We start from the raw sequence: 9,396 nt of genomic DNA, 5'->3' as shown, positions 1-9,396 counted from the left end.
AAATGACTTAAATGTAATGTAAATGTATGTAAATGTGACAAGTTAAAAGACATATTTGTCCCTTGTTGTCTTCTATCTCGTCCACCAGCTGCCAGTTGGACCTGGGAACACGGTTCATCTTACACTGCCTACTGTGTGATGTATTCGTGTCACTCTAAACTGAATGTAGATTTTATACTACTGAATTCAACAGTTTCAAAACCTCTTCTCTTCTCGGAGTTGAAAAGTAGGATAGTGAGTTGTTGTGTTTGTGAATAAAACAGTTTACCCTTCAATTGTAATTCAATCCCACAAATCAATTCATTTGTCATCTTATAAAAAGTTTACAGTATCTGTTTGCCAAAAAAATACTAACCACAAACATTTAAAAAATACTAACCACAAACAATCACTTTCCTGAACTCGAACCTTCACCCACTTTTATCAGCATCATGAACTGCATTGATAGAGGCTATGCATTGATAGAGGCTAAGATCAGTCATCCACAACAGTAGGTGGCGTAGTAACAGAAGACACCGGAAACACGGTTCTTCTTCTACGCCCTTGACCTTCCTGCTCGTATGACGACACATCAACACAATAACATTTGACGTTGGTGTTGTGGACTTTGCTTCAGAATAACACCATTGGAAATGAGAGATTAAAACGACCTAAAGATGAATACGGCTCTGAGACACTGGAAGGAGGCCGCGACGGTCATACTAGCTGCTGGTACGAGACATAAACTCCCTGTAGATAGTTTGACAAGGTGTGTCGATAAAGGCACCTCTGCACCTGCGATCAGTGAGCACTCCGACATGCCTGACAGGTTAGCCTTCGACTATGAAGTGTTGTTGTTGAAACGAAGCGGTACGAGTGGTTTCATGCCGAATGCTTATGTCTTTCCCGGCGGTCTTGTGGATCCGTCAGATTTCTCAAGTGAATGGCTTGATCTTTTTCAGTCTTTTCGGCGCTCACCGAATTTTGGACTTGGATTTGTGAAACAGCCGCCGGAGACGAGACCTCCCATCTTCGCCACTGACAGGAAGAGACTGGGTTCTCTCGTTCCGGGTGACGTCGCATTTAGAATCTGTGCAGTGAGGGAGACGTTCGAGGAGTCCGGTGTACTTCTAGTCGTGCCAAAAGAGGAAGAGAGTACTTTATTTAACAGCAGCATCGAGAACAACCGATACAGTCAACCCGAATTAACCAGAATAACTGATCTCTGTGACACGAGTGAATTGGCTAAATGGAGAGTGCTGGTAAACGAGAACCCTTCTAACTTCATCAGAATGTGTAAGGAGCTGGAGTGTCTACCTAACATCTGGGCTCTGCATGAATGGGGCAACTGGCTGACCCCTACTGGTGTGTACGGGAAACAGAGGAGGTACGACACGGCCTTCTACATGTGCTGCTTGCAAGAAACACCACCTCACACCCTACAAGACGAGAAGGAAATTGTGCACTTTAAGGTGATACCATAGCTTAGTAAGGTGAACGTGTATTTTATTGTTGTGTTCAAAGGTTTAAGTGACTATATTCATTCATGATGTCTTTATCAGTTCATAATATTGTTGTAAACTGTTCATTTGATCTGAGTCTAACCTAAACCCCTCTCTCTCTCTCCTCCCCTCTCTGTCCTTCTCTCTCTCTCTCCTTCCCTCCCCTCTCCCTCTCTCTCCCCTCCCCTCTCCCTCTCTCTTTCCTCCCCTCTCCCTCTCTCTTTCCTCCCCTCTCCCCTCTCTCCCCTCTCCCCTCCTCTCTCCTCTCCTCTCCTCTCTATCCCCTCCCCTCTCCCTCTCTCTTTCCTCCCCTCTCCCTCTCCCTCTCTCTCCCCTCTCTCTCCTCTCCTCTCTATCCCCTCCCTCTCCCTCTCTCTCCCCTCCCCTCTCCCTCTCTCTCCCATCCCCTCTCCCTCTCCTCCCCTCTCTCCTCTCCCTCTCTCTCTCCTCCCCTCTCTCCCCTCCCCTCTCGCTCTCTCTTTCCTCCCCTCTCCCTCTCTCTCCCCTCTCCCTCTCTCTCCCCTCTCCCCTCCCCTCTCTATCCCCTCTCCCTCTCTCTTTCCTCCCCTCTCCCTCTCTCTCCTCCCCTCTCCCTCTCTCTCCCCTCACCCTCTCGTCTCCCCTCTCTCAGTGGTCCACTCCCCCAGAGATCCTCCACAGTTACCAGGCCAGAGAGATGTGGATAGCCCCTCCACAGTTCTATGATCTCAGCCGTATGTGCCGGTTCCCCTCCCTGCAGAACCTCCACAGCTTCTCCAGACAGAGAGCTTCAGAGGGCTGTGAACAGTGGCTCCCTGTCCGCATGGTGTCAGACAGCTACTACATATCACTCCTCCCAGGTTAGTGTTTACATGAAGGGTCTGATTACTACATATCACTCCTCCCAGGTTAGTGTTTACATGAAGGGTCTGATTACTACAGATCACTCCTCCCAGGTTAGAGTTTATATTTACATGAAGGGTCTGATTACTACATATCACTCCTCCCAGGTTAGTGTTTATATTTACATGAAGGGTCTGATTACTACATATCACTCCTCCCAGGTTAGTGTTTACATGAAGGGTCTGATTACTACATATCACTCCTCCCAGGTTAGTGTTTACATGAAGGGTCTGATTACTACATATCACTCCTCCCAGGTTAGTGTTTACATGAAGGGTCTGATTACTACATATCACTCCTCCCAGGTTAGAGTTTATATTTACATGAAGGGTCTGATTACTACATATCACTCCTCCCAGGTTAGTGTTTATATTTACATGAAGGGTCTGATTACTACATATCACTCCTCCCAGGTTAGAGTTTATATCTGATTACTACATATCACTCCTCCCAGGTTAGTGTTTATATCTGATTACTACATATCACTCCTCCCAGGTTAGAGTTTACATGAAGGGTCTGATTACTACATATCACTCCTCCCAGGTTAGTGTTTATATCTGATTACTACATATCACTCCTCCCAGGTTAGTGTTTATATTTACATGAAGGGTCTGATTACTACATATCACTCCTCCCAGGTTAGAGTTTACATGAAGGGTCTGATTGCTACATATCACTCCTCCCAGGTTAGATTACTACATATCACTCCTCCCAGGTTAGAGTTTACATGAAGGGTCTGATTACTACATATCACTCCTCCCAGGTTAGAGTTTACATGAAGGGTCTGATTACTACATATCACTCCTCCCAGGTTAGAGTTTACATGAAGGGTCTGATTACTACATATCACTCCTCCCAGGTTAGTGTTTATATTTACATGAAGGGTCTGATTACTACATATCACTCCTCCCAGGTTAGAGTTTACATGAAGGGTCTGATTACTACATATCACTCCTCCCAGGTTAGAGTTTATATTTACATGAAGGGTCTGATTACTACATATCACTCCTCCCAGGTTAGAGTTTATATTTACATGAAGGGTCTGATTACTACATATCACTCCTCCCAGGTTAGAGTTTATATTTACATGAAGGGTCTGATTACTACATATCACTCCTCCCAGGTTAGAGTTTACATGAAGGGTCTGATTACTACATATCACTCCTCCCAGGTTAGTGTTTATATTTACATGAAGGGTCTGATTACTACATATCACTCCTCCCAGGTTAGTGTTTATATTTACATGAAGGGTCTGATTACTACATATCACTCCTCCCAGGTTAGTGTTTATATGAAGGGTCTGATTACTACATATCACTCCTCCCAGGTTAGTGTTTATATGAAGGGTCTGATTACTACTTATCACTCCTCCCAGGTTAGTGTTTATATTTACATGAAGGGTCTGATTACTACATATCACTCCTCCCAGGTTAGTGTTTATATTTACATGAAGGGTCTGATTACTACTTATCACTCCTCCCAGGTTAGAGTTTATATTTACATGAAGGGTCAGATTACTACATATCACTCCTCCCAGGTTAGTGTTTATATTTACATGAAGGGTCTGATTACTACATATCACTCCTCCCAGGTTAGAGTTTATATTTACATGAAGGGTCTGATTACTACATATCACTCCTCCCAGGTTAGAGTTTATATTTACATGAAGGGTCTGATTACTACATATCACTCCTCCCAGGTTAGAGTTTATATGAAGGGTCTGATTACTACATATCACTCCTCCCAGGTTAGTGTTTACATGAAGGGTCTGATTACTACATATCACTCCTCCCAGGTTAGTGTTTATATGAAGGGTCTGATTACTACATATCACTCCTCCCAGGTTAGAGTTTATATTTACATGAAGGGTCTGATTACTACATATCACTCCTCCCAGGTTAGAGTTTATATTTACATGAAGGGTCTGATTACTACATATCACTCCTCCCAGGTTAGTGTTTATATTTACATGAAGGGTCTGATTACTACATATCACTCCTCCCAGGTTAGTGTTTATATCTGATTACTACATATCACTCCTCCCAGGTTAGTGTTTACATGAAGGGTCTGATTACTACATATCACTCCTCCCAGGTTAGAGTTTATATTTACATGAAGGGTCTGATTACTACATATCACTCCTCCCAGGTTAGTGTTTATATTTACATGAAGGGTCTGATTACTACATATCACTCCTCCCAGGTTAGTGTTTATATCTGATTACTACATATCACTCCTCCCAGGTTAGTGTTTACATGAAGGGTCTGATTACTACATATCACTCCTCCCAGGTTAGAGTTTATATTTACATGAAGGGTCTGATTACTACATATCACTCCTCCCAGGTTAGAGTTTATATTTACATGAAGGGTCTGATTACTGATCACTCCTCCCAGGTTAGTGTTTATATTTACATGAAGGGTCTGATTACTACATATCACTCCTCCCAGGTTAGAGTTTATATTTACATGAAGTGTCTGATTACTACATATCACTTCTCCCAGGTTAGAGTTTATATTTACATGAAGGGTCTGATTACTACATATCACTCCTCCCAGGTTAGTGTTTATATTTACATGAAGGGTCTGATTACTACATATCACTCCTCCCAGGTTAGTGTTTATGTCTGATTACTACATATCACTCCTCCCAGGTTAGTGTTTACATGAAGGGTCTGATTACTACATATCACTCCTCCCAGGTTAGTGTTTACATGAAGGGTCTGATTACTACATATCACTCCTCCCAGGTTAGTGTTTATATCTGATTGCTACATATCACTCCTCCCAGGTTAGAGTTTATATTTACATGAAGGGTCTGATTACTACATATCACTCCTCCCAGGTTAGTGTTTATATTTACATGAAGGGTCTGATTGCTACATATCACTCCTCCCAGGTTAGTGTTTATATTTACATGAAGGGTCTGATTACTACATATCACTCCTCCCAGGTTAGTGTTTATATCTGATTACTACATATCACTCCTCCCAGGTTAGTGTTTATATCTGATTACTACATATCACTCCTCCCAGGTTAGTGTTTATATCTGATTACTACATATCACTCCTCCCAGGTTAGAGTTTATATTTACATGAAGGGTCTGATTACTACATATCACTCCTCCCAGGTTAGTGTTTATATTTACATGAAGGGTCTGATTACTACATATCACTCCTCCCAGGTTAGAGTTTATATTTACATGAAGTGTCTGATTACTACATATCACTCCTCCCAGGTTAGTGTTTATATTTACATGAAGGGTCTGATTACTACATATCACTCCTCCCAGGTTAGTGTTTACATGAAGGGTCTGATTACTACATATCACTCCTCCCAGGTTAGTGTTTATATTTACATGAAGGGTCTGATTACTACATATCACTCCTCCCAGGTTAGTGTTTACATGAAGGGTCTGATTACTACATATCACTCCTCCCAGGTTAGTGTTTATATCTGATTACTACATATCACTCCTCCCAGGTTAGTGTTTATATTTACATGAAGGGTCTGATTACTACTTATCACTCCTCCCAGGTTAGTGTTTATATTTACATGAAGGGTCTGATTACTACATATCACTCCTCCCAGGTTAGTGTTTATATTTACATGAAGGGTCTGATTACTACATATCACTCCTCCCAGGTTAGTGTTTATATGAAGGGTCTGATTACTACATATCACTCCTCCCAGGTTAGTGTTTACATGAAGGGTCTGATTACTACATATCACTCCTCCCAGGTTAGTGTTTATATGAAGGGTCTGATTACTACTTATCACTCCTCCCAGGTTAGTGTTTATATTTACATGAAGGGTCTGATTACTACATATCACTCCTCCCAGGTTAGTGTTTATATTTACATGAAGGGTCTGATTACTACTTATCACTCCTCCCAGGTTAGTGTTTATATTTACATGAAGGGTCTGATTACTACATATCACTCCTCCCAGGTTAGTGTTTATATGAAGGGTCTGATTACTACATATCACTCCTCCCAGGTTAGAGTTTATATTTACATGAAGGGTCTGATTACTACATATCACTCCTCCCAGGTTAGTGTTTATATTTACATGAAGGGTCTGATTACTACATATCACTCCTCCCAGGTTAGTGTTTATATTTACATGAAGGGTCTGATTACTACATATCACTCCTCCCAGGTTAGTGTTTACATGAAGGGTCTGATTACTACATATCACTCCTCCCAGGTTAGTGTTTACATGAAGGGTCTGATTACTACATATCACTCCTCCCAGGTTAGTGTTTATATCTGATTGCTACATATCACTCCTCCCAGGTTAGAGTTTATATTTACATGAAGGGTCTGATTACTACATATCACTCCTCCCAGGTTAGTGTTTATATTTACATGAAGGGTCTGATTGCTACATATCACTCCTCCCAGGTTAGTGTTTATATTTACATGAAGGGTCTGATTACTACATATCACTCCTCCCAGGTTAGTGTTTATATCTGATTACTACATATCACTCCTCCCAGGTTAGTGTTTATATCTGATTACTACATATCACTCCTCCCAGGTTAGTGTTTACATGAAGGGTCTGATTACTACATATCACTCCTCCCAGGTTAGAGTTTACATGAAGGGTCTGATTACTACATATCACTCCTCCCAGGTTAGTGTTTACATGAAGGGTCTGATTACTACATATCACTCCTCCCAGGTTAGTGTTTACATGAAGGGTCTGATTACTACATATCACTCCTCCCAGGTTAGTGTTTACATGAAGGGTCTGATTACTACATATCACTCCTCCCAGGTTAGAGTAAACATTTACTTAATTCAGAGTGTTGTCAGATTGTCCATTCGTGAATTCAGGGCCTTCCGCTCTCAGAGAGTTCAGAGGGCACACTGGACGCTCTGGCCGAGGAGTAGGGTTGAACCGAGCGTTCTGACCTAACAGCAGTCAAGCCCCCAAGCTGACTGGCTATCTTTGGCTTGCTTGCATCTTCCAGACACAAATGACACTCTGATCATTTTACTGGCCCTGGCAGAGCTGGTTAGGCAGTTTTAATGTTATCCCGAGCATTGGTGACTGCAACTGTGCTGCTGGCAACACATTAATTACGATTTTCTTTCCAACGTGCCCTTTATCCACGTCATCTAGTGCCCTTTATCCACGTCATCTAGTGCCCTTTATCCACGTCATCTAGTGCCCTTTATCCACGTCATCTAGTGCCCTTTATCCACGTCATCTTGTGCCCTTTATCAGTCATCTAGTGCCCTTTATCCACGTCATCTAGTGCCCTTTATCCACGTCATCTAGTGCCCTTTATCCACGTCATCTAGTGCCCTTTATCCACGTCATCTAGTGCCCTTTATCCACGTCATCTAGTGAGCTTTATCCACGTCATCTAGTGTCCTATATCCACGTCATCTAGTGCCCTTTATCAGTCATCTAGTGCCCTTTATCAGTCATCTAGTGTCCTTTATCAGTCATCTAGTGCCCTTTATCAGTCATCTAGTGCCCTTTATCAGTCATCTAGTGTCCTTTATCAGTCATCTAGTGCCCTTTATCAGTCATCTAGTGCCCTTTATCCACGTCATCTAGTGCCCTTTATCCACGTCATCTAGTGCCCTTTATCCACGTCATCTAGTGCCCTTTATCCACGTCATCTAGTGCCCTTTATCCATGTCATCTAGTGCCCTTTATCCACGTCATCTAGTGCCCTTTATCCACGTCATCTAGTGCCCTTTATCCACGTCATCTAGTGCCCTTTATCCACGTCATCTTGTGCCCTTTATCAGTCATCTAGTGCCCTTTATCAGTCATCTAGTGCCCTTTATCCACGTCATCTAGTGCCCTTTATCCACGTCATCTAGTGCCCTTTATCCACGTCATCTAGTGAGCTTTATCCACGTCATCTAGTGTCCTATATCCACGTCATCTAGTGCCCTTTATCAGTCATCTAGTGCCCTTTATCAGTCATCTAGTGCCCTTTATCAGTCATCTAGTGCCCTTTATCAGTCATCTAGTGCCCTTTATCAGTCATCTAGTGCCCTTTATCAGTCATCTAGTGCCCTTTATCAGTCATCTAGTGCCCTTTATCAGTCATCTAGTGCCCTTTATCAGTCATCTAGTGCCCTTTATCAGTCATCTAGTGCCCTTTTGACTTCATGGAGAGAGATTTGGGCTCTAAGCCGACTTCTTCAGTTGAGAGAAAAGGAGATCTTTAGGTTTCTGTTGTTTGTTATGTTATTCACTCTGTGAATTTAGGGGTTTTTCTTCTCATGTTGAAGTCAAAACTGACCATCTGATTTGATATGGTTACTGCCAGATGATCGTTTTACTGTTTAACGTGTGTGTGTGTCTCCTTCTCTTACCAGGTGACGAGATGTACCCAGAGGAGGGGTCATGTCAGATGGATGTGACCCTGAACACAGACCAGAGCCTTAATGAGCTTCATCAGGGCTGTTCAGCACTGCACCGGATCGTAGCCTTGGACCCCTACACCGCTGCTGCTGTCATCACCATCACACCCAAATACAACCACCTGCTGCCCTTCACGCGGTCCAGCCTGAGAACCGGCACCAGCAGTCAGCTCTGAGAGACGGGTTGACACTCAAATGGCACCCTATTCCCAATTACCTTTCAGCAGAGATACACAAACTACTGGTCTAAAGTAGTGCACTATATAGGGAATAGGGTGTCATAGGGCTCTGGTCTAAAGTAGTGCACTATATAGGGAATAGGGTCCTATAGGGCTCTGGTCTAAAGTAGTGCACTATATAGGGAATAGGGTCCTATAGGGCTCTGGTCTAAAGTAGTGCACTATATAGGGAATAGGGTTCTATAGGGCTCTGGTCTAAAGTAGTGCACTATATAGTGAATAGGGTCCTATAGGGCTCTGGTCTAAAGTAGTGCACTATATAGGGAATAGGGTTCTATAGGGCTCTGGTCTAAAGTAGTGCACTATATAGGGAATAGGGTCCTATAGGGCTCTGGTCTAAAGTAGTGCACTATATAGGGAATAGGGTCCTATAGGGCTCTGGTCTAAAGTAGTGCACTAT

At 42.8% G+C, this 9,396-nt stretch overlaps 1 protein-coding gene across 1 annotated transcript; it reads left to right on the top strand.

The window, feature by feature from the left end:
• Positions 1-537: 537 nt before the first annotated feature.
• LOC124034984 (acyl-coenzyme A diphosphatase NUDT19-like) lies at positions 538-9,123 on the top strand. Its single transcript, XM_046348375.1, has 3 exons — positions 538-1,451; positions 2,113-2,320; positions 8,713-9,123. Exons 1-3 carry the CDS (start codon positions 657-659, stop codon positions 8,931-8,933), a joined length of 1,224 nt encoding a protein of 407 aa, XP_046204331.1. The 5' UTR covers positions 538-656; the 3' UTR covers positions 8,934-9,123.
• Positions 9,124-9,396: the final 273 nt, after the last annotated feature.

This window comes from Oncorhynchus gorbuscha, linkage group LG05 (genome assembly GCF_021184085.1).
Source record: "Oncorhynchus gorbuscha isolate QuinsamMale2020 ecotype Even-year linkage group LG05, OgorEven_v1.0, whole genome shotgun sequence".
Classification (NCBI taxonomy): domain Eukaryota; kingdom Metazoa; phylum Chordata; class Actinopteri; order Salmoniformes; family Salmonidae; genus Oncorhynchus; species Oncorhynchus gorbuscha.
Note: the sequence above shows the minus strand (reverse complement) of the source record. Positions and strands in the feature narration are given on the sequence as shown.

Bases quoted from the DNA above. Each gene is read 5' to 3' on its own strand.
- LOC124034984 (XM_046348375.1), top strand. From the start codon at position 657: ATGAATACGGCTCTGAGACACTGGAAGGAGGCCGCGACGGTCATACTA. The intron at 1,452-2,112 runs GTGATACCATAG...CCCCTCTCTCAG, and splicing joins AGGAAATTGTGCACTTTAAG to TGGTCCACTCCCCCAGAGAT. The intron at 2,321-8,712 runs GTTAGTGTTTAC...TTCTCTTACCAG, and splicing joins CTACATATCACTCCTCCCAG to GTGACGAGATGTACCCAGAG.